At 48.0% G+C, this 13482-nt stretch overlaps 1 protein-coding gene across 10 annotated transcripts in view; it reads right to left on the reverse strand.

Moving 5' to 3' along the window:
- The window catches only part of Smarca4 (SWI/SNF related BAF chromatin remodeling complex subunit ATPase 4), a 101724-nt gene that overhangs the window by 30350 nt on the left and 57892 nt on the right, over window positions 1–13482 (reverse strand). For all 10 annotated transcript variants that reach the window (XM_075966597.1, XM_075966594.1, XM_075966593.1 and 7 more), the window contains exons 17-24: window positions 10849–10915; window positions 9786–9896; window positions 8172–8414; window positions 6072–6185; window positions 5438–5545; window positions 4356–4442; window positions 2905–2951; window positions 1462–1628 (exon numbers count right to left, since the gene is read on the reverse strand). In XM_075966597.1, the coding sequence (XP_075822712.1) occupies window positions 1462–1628; window positions 2905–2951; window positions 4356–4442; window positions 5438–5545; window positions 6072–6185; window positions 8172–8414; window positions 9786–9896; window positions 10849–10915 (944 nt within the window). The remainder of the gene's footprint in view (window positions 1–1461; window positions 1629–2904; window positions 2952–4355; window positions 4443–5437; window positions 5546–6071; window positions 6186–8171; window positions 8415–9785; window positions 9897–10848; window positions 10916–13482) is intronic.

The following is a 13482-nucleotide window of genomic DNA, read 5'->3' on the forward strand; positions in this document are numbered from 1 at the left end:
GGGCCCCACAGGCCAGCCGTGTCCTGTATAGCACGAGCCACTGGGAGAGGAAGATGATGACAGACTCCCGGGGCATCAGCTCCAGATGCAATGCCTCCTGACTCTTGTTCATGCTCTCTGTATGAGGACAGACATTAAGAGGCTGACAAGGCTGACACTATACTCTGACAAGGATCACAGTACCTCAACATTAATGGCCTGGGGTGGTGGCATGAGCCACTAGCTACAGGACTGGCACTCACCCTTGACCTTCTTGCAGTCAGTTTGGCTGGCTTAAGAGGAAAAAAAAAATGTATGCACAAGAGCTGTGCCCACTGCAACCTTCCTTAGGCTCCTAGCTAGCAAGGGGCTAATAGGCCTGCACCTCATACTTGGCACTCATAGAATAAAGAAGCCTGCCCCGTGGTGAAATTTCACTGCATTCTGGCCTTTTCCTGCTCTGCGGGCAGCTATGCTGCCTGTGGCCTTCACACTACATACAGCAAACACAGCTGAGATCAAATAGATAAAAATCCTTACTCCTTGAGAGGACAGGGACCCACATATAGAAGGACCTGGTGCTTCACAAGGACAGGAGGGGGAAGCTAAAGAGGCCCAGTCATTTGGACCTCAGCAACGTTTGGCCAGCATTGAGATACATGAACACATAGAACAGGATATTGGCCCTGGGAAATTTTGAGGGGCTAGGACAGGTGGTGTGCAGTTCTAGTCAGCATGCTCTAGATGAGGCTCCACAGAGTCGGACAAAAAGATGGAACAACCAAGCTCAGGTTGGTGGTCCCTAAAACCTTAATAAATAAGTGCAGTAAAAAAGGTCCAGAGGGTAATGAGTGACGTCAAGGGGAAGGGGGGGCGTCTACTGTGAGACGCACCCAGCTCCTGAGCCCAATAAAGTCTCTGCAAGGATAACTGAAAGTTGCCAAGTCTTATTATTAGTGAAATTCCCAGGCTGACAGTGTGGAAAGTAACTTCAGGGCCTCCCTGATCACTTGTTCTGTCAACAATATGGATGTCTTCCTCCCTGAAGCATGTCTTGGAGACCAGGGAAGGTGGAAGGACATATTGTGACAGCCAGTACATAGACCATGTTGGGCAGTGCCTGACCTTGCCTGCAAACAGGCCATGGTTCTATTGCAGCTGAGCCTCTGCTGGTGACACTGGGATGAGGCCAAGATGGGGGAGAGCATGCATCTAGATGCAGCTCTACAGAGCCAGAATAGTGGTGCTCTTATGTTCATGCCCATGTAACAAAGGTTTATGTGACTTCTGCTGAAATGGGACCACTAGAACCCGCTGACACTGAACCAGCCCTGCAGTGAAGACTCCAGCGAACAGGAGTCTAAACAAATACCATCAGGTCAAAGCTGCTAGGATGTTGTTGGACTCAGAGTATCCACTGGAGTGCAAGTCCATGTAACCAGGTTAGGAATGAATCTCTCAAGTAGATGGTCTTCCACTCACCATCAAGCCTGAGGTATTTGAAGCCACGGTATGCAAAGTAGTCTTCCATGATGGTCATGAGGGAGGTCATTTGGCAGAAGAGTAGCACTTTATGGTTGGTTGCACGGAGTTTGGGTAGAATTCTATCAAGAAGTTCAAATTTCCCTGAGGCACGGTACAGGTCCAATCTAGCGCATGGAAGAAAGAGAGGTGAAAACATTCAAATGGTCAGTCACAGGTGTGAGCTCAACAATGGTGTACGTGGATTCTAGGCTGCCTAGGAGACTCAAGGACAAGGGAGGGGGTTTACCCAAGCAGACCCACCCATAGCTACAGCTAAACTGTAGGTCACGTCACTATAGACCATGTACATGTCATTTCACCAGGTCACAAGGAGAATAAAGTAAGTGTGATTAGATATGATGTTCAGAGGGCCAGGGAGTTGGTTCATGGGTAAAGTGTTTGTCCTGTAACCCTGCTGACCTGAGTTCCGTCCCTAGAACCTATGTAAAGGTAAAAAGAGAGAAATGGCTCCAGAAAGAAACAATGTTGAGAGGGTGGATACGAGCTGGAGTGGCTCCAAGGATGCTGGGTCTGCTACCCTCTGATTAGAACAGCTCACACTAGGAACTGAACTCCAGACTAAAGAATCCCAGGATTCTCTCATTTCCTCTAGCTTTAGACATACGGAAACAGGCAGAGTGGCAAGGATAGTGGGACAGAACAGGGTCTGAGATATACTATAAGACAAATGACATAAATACATACAGGTCCATAGGACTTTTTGAAGCTAGGCCTGGTGGTGCATACCTGTAATTCCAGCTACAGCACGAGAGTGTAAGACCAAAGACTGTAGAGGCCCTACCTCTAAATCAAGGGGGTCGAACTAGCACATGATAATGAAGCATTTGCCCAGCATGGTGAGGCCCAAGACCCAATCTAGCGCAACAGCAAAGAGCACCAGTGCTCTTCTAATCCTATGTTACGCTCTTACAGGCGAACAATGCAAGGCTGGAAATGTGGCCTCAACTCCAAGAATGTACTCAACAAGGCTCTCAGTGACACTCTAGAGCTGGCATCCAGGGCTACTAGTTTGGACTGAGAGAAGTGTGGTCTGGAAGCAAGCATGGTATCTCATACCAATGATCCCAGCACCTGGAAGGCTGAGGCAGAAGGACTTCAACTCTTTCAGGAGGGAAATGATTAGCCATTCTAGGCTACATAGTCACATAGGCACCTAGACCACACATTGAAACCATATTCCAACAATCCAAAAGAAAGAGAAGTAGAGCCTGTGCCTAAGGTTACACTGTGGACAGCAGAGCCATTGTCCGGGGGCCAGTCTAATAGCACATTCTGCCTCATACCAGATAAATGTTAATCACAGCAACAAAGCCACTGAACAAGACTACAAACCCCTCTGGGCAGACTGCTGCCCACCCCCAGAACTGGGAAGCTTCTCACCCTTGCACGATGCCGCCGGTGAACCCCAAGTGTTCAGAAAAGGATTCCTGCAACAGGACAAGAGATGGATCAGTGCCAAGGCAGGAAGGGGCTGCCCAGTCAAGCCCATAGTCCAAGTTGCTATTGCAGAGGACTGAGAGTTCACAGCGGTGGTTACTTGTGTCCTGCAAGGGCACCGAGTCCAGATATGGATGTCATTGGCCTCAGTGCACCAAATGCCAACCCTCATGCTTTTCCTGCGATGGACAGGAGGACCACATGATATTTGGTCACCAATGTGAACACCTCAGACCACCCTGAAATGGAACTCCAAGGCATCATAGGTCTAGAGTGACCCTGAAACTGTATACCAAGAATACAAACACATGTGTGCTTTCTGGGAGCAAGAGTCCAGATTCTTCAAAAGCACAACTACTCATAATGACTGTGGATAGTGGCCACAGACTTGACTGGTGTCCATGACAGCTTTTCATAACCAGGTGTGGGAAACCCTGGCAGAGATACGTGTAACCTCAGGAGTAGGAACACATCCCAGAGAAGAAGTCTCCTAAGCCACCTAAGAGGTGACTCAAGTGTGGAGCTTTAGAGACATTCATTTTTAGCCCCATGATGGGTTTGCTAAGCACCTGTTGGACAGGGCACACCCAATGCTAGAGCATGTGGTTACATGCATGACCCTTGGCTACATCCACAGCAGCACAGACACATACATACATACATACATACATACATACATACATACATACATACATACTAAACTCCAACAAAAGGAAAACTCAATGGAGACAGATGTACAAAGAGTGGCTGGTGAGAATCTTAAGCCTTCTTTTTTTTTTTTCTTTAGAGACAGAGTTTCTCTGTGTAGCCCTGGCTGTTCTAGAACTTACTCGGTAGACCCACCTTTGCCTCCCGAGTGCTGGGATTAAAGGTGTGCACCACCATGACTGGCTACTTTTTTTGTTTTGTTTTGAGACAGGGTCTCTATACATAGCCCTGGTAGTTTTCAAATTCCCTATATAGACCAGACTGTCCTTGAAATCACAGAGATCCACTTGCCTATGCCTCCTGAGTGCTAGGATTAAAGAAGTGTGCACTGTAACCAGTTCCTTAAGCTATTCTTAAGAACATCATAAGGTCCAAGGAGACATATGCCTTTGTCCCCAAAGCCCCTGCTGTACAAAGAGGACCTGAGTTTGGATTCCTAGCACCTAGGTAGAAGCCAGATGTGGTGGCTGATGTGGATAACCCCAGAGGTGTGGAGGTAGAGGCAGATGGATCTGTGAAGCTCATTAGTTATTCTGTCTAGCCAACCAGTGAGCTCAAAGTTCAATAAAAATTACTAACTCAAAAACTAAGGCAGAGATTAGTAGAGGAAGACACTTGACATCAACCTCTGGCCTCTACGTACACGCACACACATGCACACAGGCATTATGGACAAGCAGCCTTACCTCGATATGCTGGAACATGTAGGGGTGGTTGCAGATCTTGCGAAGCTGCATGATAGTGTTCATCAGTGTCTTGGTGCCACCTTTGCCCTGCAGGGACACATGAAATGGTCCAAAATGGGGTCCTGCCTTTTGGTAAGATGAAGGAGGCAGGAGATTGGGGCAGGGTGGTAGGAGAAGGGCCCAGAACAAGCTGGATACTGGGAAGGAGGGAGCAGTATTGTGTGGGGTCCCTAAGAGACTACCTGGCACATGGGATGATTGGAAGCAAAATGTGGCAAACGGCTTAGGGCAAGCACAGGCACTTTGTACAGTTATGATGAGAAGGGAGTTATCCTCTATGTCAGGAACGGAAGCAAGGAGTACAAGACTAAAAAACAGCCTGAGAGGGGCTGGAGAGATGGCTCAGAGGTTAAGAGCATGGACTGCTCTTCTGGAGGTCCTGAGTTCAATTCCCAGCAACCACATGGTGGCTCACAACCATCTGTATTGAGATCTGGTGCCCTCTTCTGGCCTGCAGGCAATACAGGCTGAACACTGTGTACATAATAAATAAATAAATCTTAAAAAAAAATACAGCCTGAGAGAACAAACAATAGAGACATATTGAAACAATGGTTGGGGTGCAGGGTACAGACCAGAGGGATTGGTGCTTCCCTATGGGACAAGCCCAGATTTGTTTAGAGGTGGAAGAGGACACTCTGCGTGTCAACAAGAGAGGGCTGGCCTGCCCCCTCACTCTTTCCAGTGTCAGCACACCCTCAGCAATACCAAGAGGAAGGCCATGAAGATCACGACTGCTGAGATAGTAGAGCTCCCTAGTAATATTCTAAATCTAGATCTGTTAGCCCCGTGTTTCCTATTGTCATGAGAAAGGCAGTGTCTCAAACAAGAGGAACTCCAGAAAGCAGTCCAGTGAGCATCCTCAGAAGACAACCAGTATAAAAGCTGTGACTGATTGACGGCCTGAGGGACCAGGGCCAGGAGAGGCCTCTGGGCAGGATGCTCAATGCTCGGAATCCCATGGTGCTCTCGACCACCCTCCCCTCCAAAGACAATCAGGGGAACGGGAACCTGGAACAAACCTTTTTGTCCTTCTCAGAGCCGTCGGTCAACAGCACACCTTTGGCCTGCATGTGACGGTAGAGCACACGTTGTAGGGCTGACATATCACATTTGATGACATACTCCACCTGTGAAACAAAGAGTACTCTTGAGGCCATACAATCTCAGACTGAGTCACCCGTGTCACCAACTGGAGCCTTGTGACTAGCACTCTGATTAGGATATGGGGTTGAGAGAGGAACACCAATACTGGGGAGATTTGGAATGAAGAGAAGACAGACTAGATTCTGGGCCAAAATGGGTAAGCTGTTTACATTCTGGAGGGCTCTCCATAGCTTGCTAGAAAATAAAGGGTGAGGTGAACTAGACAGGCAAGCCAAGTATGGCTGCATGGGGCAGAGAGCCCATACCACTGGCAATGCTCAGTAGATCCAACCTAAGGCACGGGCTCTTGCTGTGGACAGGAATCTGGGCATGCATACAGCAAGCATGTGTGAGACAGGGCTCAGTTCTAACACACTGCCCTGGCTTTGCAGTAGTGTCAGTCACCACTCCAAGCCTGGTGGAACAGGGCCAGGGTGGGGGGAACACCTGACTGCCCCTACCCTAGAAATGCCCTGCAAATGGCACCCTGTGACTTCTGCCAACACCTACCTTCTCAGGTAGCTGGGCTTCAACTTCCTTCTTGAGCCGCCGCAGGAGGAAGGGCCGCAGGACCTTGTGCAGGCGACGGATAATGAGGATGGTCTCCTCTTCATTCAGGTCCACCTGGGTACCAGATAGTAAATCACAACACTGTCTCCAGAAGAGGGAGGCAGGGCATGGGAAGGGGCAGCTGTATTACAATAGCAGCTGGTACTTGTGTTACTTTATACAAGGACGAGCACCCTTTTCCTGGGAAAAATCTGCGGCCTTCGGTAATTTATGTATTGCGAAGAGCCAGGTACGATGCTCTCCTTATGCCTCCCCAACTCCAAGAACATACATAGCAGCTGGCTGTGGGGTCCCCCTAAGCTGTTACCAGCTTGTGTTTACAACCACAATACCAGCTGACCAAGGCACTCCAAGCAGGTCTGACTAGTGTCTAAGGCTACTCCGACACCAGGGCCACCCTTTCCCCTCTCTCAGTCTGAGATGAAGTGCTGAGTAAGAAATACTGTTTATCTAAGACACCGCTTTTTTTTCTATTCTTTGTGTCTGTCTGTGTGTTTTGTGTGTTTATGAGAGAGAGAGAGAGAGAGAGAGAGAGAGAGAGAGAGAGAGAGAGAGAGAGAGAGTTTTGTGTGTGTGTGAGTTTTTTTATTTTTTCGAGACAGGATTTCTTTGTAGCTTTGGAGCCTATTCTAGAACTCTCTCTGTAGAGCAGGCTGGCCTAGAACGCACAGAAATCCATCTGTTTCTGACTTCTGAGTGTGTCACCATCGCCCAGCCCAAGTCATCACTCTTCAGCTAAGATGATACATTGTTTAACACATAAAAATGTTTTTCATTAGCAGGGCGGTGGCGCACGCCTTTAATCCCAGCACTTGGGAGGCAGAGGCAGGCGGATCTCTGTCAGTTCGAGACCGGCCTGGTCTACAGAGCTAGTTCCAGGACAGGCTCCAAAGCCATAGAGAAACCCTGTCTCGAAAAACAAAAAAAAACAAAAAAAAAAAAAAAAGGTTTTCATTTACTTATTTGTGTGTGTGGCGACGGTAGGGGTGGGGGTGGGGGATGCAGACCCCAAGGAGGTCACAGTTGACTCTGATTCTACCTTGTGGGTTCTGGGACTCAAGCTTGGGTCATTAGGAATGGTGGCAAGTACCTTTAGTTGCTGAGCCATTTGTTAGTCAGGGTTCCATTTTATTTATTTACTCATTTTTTTAAATGTATAATTTTTGGGTTTTCGATAAAGGGTTTCCTCTGTGTAGTCCTGACTGTCTTGAAACTTGCTCTGTAGAGATCAGGTTGGCCTCAACCTCAGAGATCCAGCTACCTGTCCACCACCAAGCCTCTCCTAGGAAGGAGAAACAACTGAGCTTTTCTGTTGCTCTCTGGTCATCCCTTTTAGAGCTTCCTCTTTGAGGAAAAGAAGCCCAACTATAGATTTGGGCCCTGGCTCTGTAAAGGGCACTTCTGAGAAGAGGCTCTTTCATTATCTGGATTGGAAAGAACTTCAATTTCCCTTTCACAAGGCCTGTTGCCTCAGCATGTCTCCAGGGAGGATGGGGAACTTAGAGATGAGAGCAAAGGATGCCTTTCTATAACCTCAGAAGGCTTTAAGAGGAATAGATGACAGCTGTCATCAGCTTCTGGGTTTTGCCCAGGCTCACAGGCTAGTTGTTTAAGCCTTTCATAATGCATATGGCTTGCTTTAAAATCCACCAGCATCAGTGCTGTGGGCTAGCTGCTCAGATAAAGATGTGTCTTCACACAGACGACCTGCCCTCCCATATGAAGAGTATGACCTTTCGACTTAGTTCTACCTCATAGCAACTGGAAAAAATACTAGCTGTAGTGTTCTTTGTAAACAAGGTAAAATCAAAGCCACAGATGTCTTAGCTAAATTTTCTGAGCTCAGTAATACCCTCACAGCAAGATCTGATTCTCACGGAAGCTCCACAGTTTCCACTGGGACATTTGATTGCTGCTCCCCTGGAGACCTGGTGACTACAGAGGCTCTGTTTTTTTGTGGCCAGAGGGCACATATAGTCAGTCTCAGGGTGGCCGAGCCTAGGCTCCTTAGGAGCCATTTTTTACCCCAGGCAAGCTCACCTTCTCTCCTGTCATGGCAAAGGGTGCATTGAACCACTGTTCGAAGGTGCTGCAGCTCTTGAAGATAGTGGGCAGCAGGAAGTTAAGCAGTGCCCAGAGCTCGGGTAGCTTGTTCTGCAATGGTGTACCCGTAAGAAGCAGGCGCCGAGGGGCCACATAGTGTGTGTTGAGGACCTGTGTCAGCTTGCAGTGGTGGTTCTTCATGCGGTGGCCTTCATCCACAATCATGTACTTCCAGCGGATCTGCAAGGCCAACAGGAGGTAGAAAGAGGAGGTAGCAGAGTTGCCAAGTGACCAGCATGTCCAGCAGGAACCACAAGACACAGACTCCAACACATGAAGTGAGGACACATGGGTGAAGAGCTAAGGGTGTGCTATCAGGGACAAACAGCCAAAGTACTCTGGTTTTCAAACAATGACAGGAAATAGTGCTCAGCACCTCACCCTGCAATGGGGAGGCACCTGAGCATTGGTCACAAGTAGCCATGCCCCTGCAGCAGATGGCACACACACAACAAACAAATGCAGCTCCCAGGTAGGGGCAGTGCCAGACCTTTTCGCCCCAGAGTCTGACAGTGACTCCAAACTCCAAGGACAGGGTTAGACAGAGTGAGGTTTCAGGTAGGAGCCCCAGGAAAATTCCTGGCTATGTCTCTTATGATCACAATAAATTCCATCTCTCATAACAAGCCTGTCCGAGGTACCATTTGAAGATACAGAAGCTCTGCATAGATATCAGTGTGAACCACTGACAGGATTGTCAGCTGTTTTTCATGGCCTCATGCTTGGCTTAGGATTTGGTTTTGTACACTGGAGTTGGTGCCCTGTGGAAGGCCTATATGGTAAAAGGCTGCAATGGGGCTAACTCCTTGGAGCTTGATATACTCACCTGTCAGCCTAGGAACCCACAGTAAGTGCACACATTGCTAGCATTTTGCAAGGAAACCTGGCTATGGGTAGAGCTCCCATCCCCAAGTGAGTTCTTTAATACTTTCTGCTGGATTACCAGCTGTGGGGGCCTAGCCCTGTCTCCCAGCTTCCATCCCAGTCCACCCTAGGAAAACAAGCTTGGACAGATAGAGATTGGATAACTTCATGTCACTTATGGCTGTCAGTAACATCAGACAGAGCCACAGCCACCCTGGACAGGGGCCCCACTCTAGCCCAATATATACCCACCACAATGCTCACCCTCAATTGTTCCCCGCAGTGTCCACCAGACCCACAGTCAATGTTACTGGACAGCCAAGCCCCAGGGAGAGGCCCACTAGGACCACATACAAGGGTGGTCTTGTCTCAAGCCAATAGGACACTCAAGAAGGTCAGGGGACAAGTGAAGAGGCTCTCTGCACAGAGGTTGTGGGAGATGGGTGAGGGGCACTTGTCCATGTTCTGTGGAGAATCCTGACCTGACCTAAGGCATGCTTCGGATGTTGAAGGAGCCAGAGCATGGCTGTGCCCTACAAAAGTGCGCAGCAGCTGTGTTTTGCTCTATGTACAGATGAAGCACAGAGGGATTCCTTGCAAGGAGCTATGACACAAGCGTGCTATCAGGCATCAAGGGCATAGACAAACAGCCTGAGCTCTAGGCTGTATTTGGTGAGGATACGCTACCTTGGCCAGGATATGTTTGTCTTTGATGATATACTCATAGGTGGTCAATAAGACATTGAACTTTCCACTACGTAGCTGTGGGACGAAAGCTCGTCTTGCCGCTGGAGAGCCCTGTTGAGACAGGATGCAAACAATTTAGACTCCTGAAGAAGGAAGATGGCCCTTGTCAAAAGCAGCCAGGGACTGTGCTAGGCAAGACTGCTAGCCTGCTCTGATCCTGCATGTACAACACCAGCTGCAGGAGAGAAATGGACACAAAGCACCTTGGGAAACTGTGCTGCCCACACAATCATCAGTCACATTCCTGGTGTCTGATCAATTCCCCTCTTCCTTGGTCCAGAATTTAGGCCCCTAACCTGGGAGATAGGTCCTTTCCTTCACATGGCAACAGCCACTATAATCACTTCATCCTGCTCCCTACTGCCTAGTCCTTCCTCATTTCTAGAACCCAGTCTCCTCCATGACTCCTTCCTAACACATCAAGCTATAACATACAGAAACAATGTCCTTACACTACAGGCACAGGACAGAGCCCAAGGCAGAAGTAAACAGTGCTATGCTCTGGTGGACTGGTGCCCCTTCAGTCTAAGTTTCCAATGCCCACACCTGTGGGCTAAAGGTCCCATCCCAATCATTTACCAGAGTTCGGCATGAAGTTAGGCAGAGAGTTAGGCACAGGCCTGGCTAGGTACCCAGGACACTCATCATCATGCCACATCAATGGTCTATGTTCGTTCTGCTCCCATATACAAAAGGGTTTTAACCAGAGTTCTGGTGAAGACAATTCTTCAGTGAATGTATCCATGTCTGTTATATATGCTGAAACCATGTTTCACATGCTCCACAATTGGAATATTTAATTTTGACTTAAAAAAAAAAGCATCTATGTCACAAAATAAGTTAACATACATTCTGCATTACCATGTGAGTATCAAATAAGCACCAAGCCCAGGAGCCTTGTGCTTCTAGTGCATAATGGCTTCTTTTTGCGCTCCTTCACCATCCCTGCCCATGGCTGTGTCTCCTAAAAAGTTGGAAGACACCATTTCAGTCTGTGACATACCTTGTAGGAAACCTTTGCCACTGAGGGGGCCCACTTGTCAAATTCATATGCCCAGTTTGACAGCGTCCTGTAGGGAAAAGAAGGGACAGTCAAGTTCTACTAGATGAGCCAACAGTGAAACCAACAGGCCTTGTATTCAGAACTATCATAGCAAACTCAATGTGTCCCATGGGAGCTTTGTGCACAGGGCTGGGGAAGAGTTGGGTGGCAGCAGCCAGAGAGGAAAAGACACTGGGTTCCACATGGGAAGAACAGATATACACAAAGATATGGTGTTGGGAAGCTTGCCCAGGGCAGAGCCAGGAGTAGGTCTTAGGGAGCCAGCCCTGTCTCCAGTGGGCGTGCAAGGGTCTCTTGGTGAATGAATATGTGAGACACTACAAATTTGCTACAGCCAGGGACTGTGGTTTAACACAAGGAAATACAGGAGACATAATGATCCTGCCACCAACTTAGACCAAAAATAGAAGCTATAGATGATCCTGTCCCAGAAGGGGAAAAGCAAGAGCAAAGGATAAGCAGACCACAAGCACAGGGGAGGGGACAGAACCAAGACCTTTCCTCAGGACAGACCTGAGAGCCTTCTTTCTTGGAGAATCCTAGGAGGTTGAGCAGGAGAGAGAAATGGCTGAGGAGTTCAAGAAAGAGCCTGTGCCCCATTTTTGATTTTCCTACCAGAAACTCCATTCCTATGTTTTCCAGCGACTGCCTAAGTTCCATCTAATGAGAGTTCAAGATGCTGGGGTCTCATTGGCATAGGGTTAATTTAGCTCGACTATGCTACTGAGGCCCTGACTCTGCCATCCTTCTAGCAACGTAGGTGAGATGAAGGGACAGTGCAGTCACTTTGCAGCCCTAAGGCAAGCAGCCTACAGACAGCTCTCACGACACAAGTGTGAATGAAAAGAACACTTAAAGGCAGTGGTGCTGCATGCCTTTAAACCTAGCACTCAGGAGGCAAAGAAGCAGTCTGGTCTACAAAGTGAGTTCCTGGACAGCCAGGGTTACAGAAAAATCCTGCCTCAAAAAAACAAACATGTTGTGAGCAGGGGAGCCTGTCCCCAGCAATCATCTGACATGTGGCGGCATGGGTGGAGGAGAGATGCTACCCCCATACCTGGGACAGGTGGAAGAAGACCTAGCCAGTTGAAGCGCTCAAGACAGTGGCCCTTGTACCTGGACTGGGTAACACGGTGAGCTAGCCCTGATGACACTACATCAGTGGTATGGGAGAGCTGACCCTGAATGCACGGAGACAGAACTAGCCCCACCCCTTGCTCACTGCTACAAGGGGTGAAATAGCCAGGATAATGCTGGAGAGCTCACCCTGGTGGTGAGGACAGGGGCGAACTGGTGTGCTGATCAACCTTGCAGCTGCCTTGCAGGACCAGGGTTATGACTTGGCCTGTTCCAACATCCAGGCAATCTATGATCTGCTGGAGCATGTGAAGGGGCCTGACCTGCAGACCCAAAGCTACAGGATCTCCACAACACAGGGAAACAAGAAGATATCTGTGAAGAGTCCTAGTGAAGGCCCAGCCACCAACAGTGTAATAGAAATCAGAGCTCTTAAACCAGACAAATCACTCTATGCAATGAACACTTGCAAGTAAAGATATATGGACAAAGGGGTTTATTGTGTGACTCACTGTTTCCATGACAAGATTATTATTATTGTTGTTGTTGTTGTTTTTGAGACAGGGTTTCTCTGTATAACAGTTTTGGCAGTCCTGGAACTCACTTCATAGAATAGACTGGCCTCGAACTCACAGAGATCCACCAGCTTCTGCCCCCCAAGTGCTGGGATTAAAGGTGTGCACCACCGCTGCTTAGCCAAGACGAGATTTTCAACTTGTTCTCCCTTTAAGTTTTGTTTTAATGGAAAATGGCTGAATGGGGGGAGGATAGTTGCAAATGGATGGGGAAATGAATGGGATCAAGATACATGATGTGAAAAACACCGAACTTTAAAAAAAAAGATAGATAGGGGCTGGAGAGATGGCTCAGAGGTTAAGAGCATTGCCTGCTCTTCCAAAGGTCCTGAGTTCAATTCCCAGCAACCACATGATGGCTCACAACCATCTGTATTGAGATCTGGTGCCCTCTTCTGGCCTGCAGGCATACACACAGACAGAATATTGTATACATAATAAATAAATAAATATTTAAAAAACTTTAAAAAAATAAAAAATATGATAGATAGATAGATAGATAGATAGATAGATAGATAGATAGATAGATAGATAAGCAGACGACAGACAGATAGACGAAACTTGAAAAGTGAGGAGAGGCTAGAGGGGCTAGCCTGCATTTTCACATTTACTGTTTGTTGGCCATTTGTTTGTTTTGTGAGACAAGGTTTTTTGTGTAGCCCTGGAACTTGCTCAGGACTCACCGAGACTGCAGAGTGCTGGAATTAAACCACCACCAAACAAACTAACAACAAAAACAACAAGACCCCAACCAACTAACCAACCAACCAACAAACAAACAAGCAAAGTTAAAAACACTTCGGAACCTGGGATGTCTGGTAGTACTGGGAACCATTGGGCCAACTGCATGCCCCTTAGGGAATACTAGTGGCTGAGCTACTATGGTCTTTCTGCTATTGCAAAGCATGATGGAAGTCAAAGA

This window comes from Microtus pennsylvanicus, chromosome 3, assembly GCF_037038515.1.
Source record: "Microtus pennsylvanicus isolate mMicPen1 chromosome 3, mMicPen1.hap1, whole genome shotgun sequence".
NCBI classification, from domain to species: domain Eukaryota; kingdom Metazoa; phylum Chordata; class Mammalia; order Rodentia; family Cricetidae; genus Microtus; species Microtus pennsylvanicus.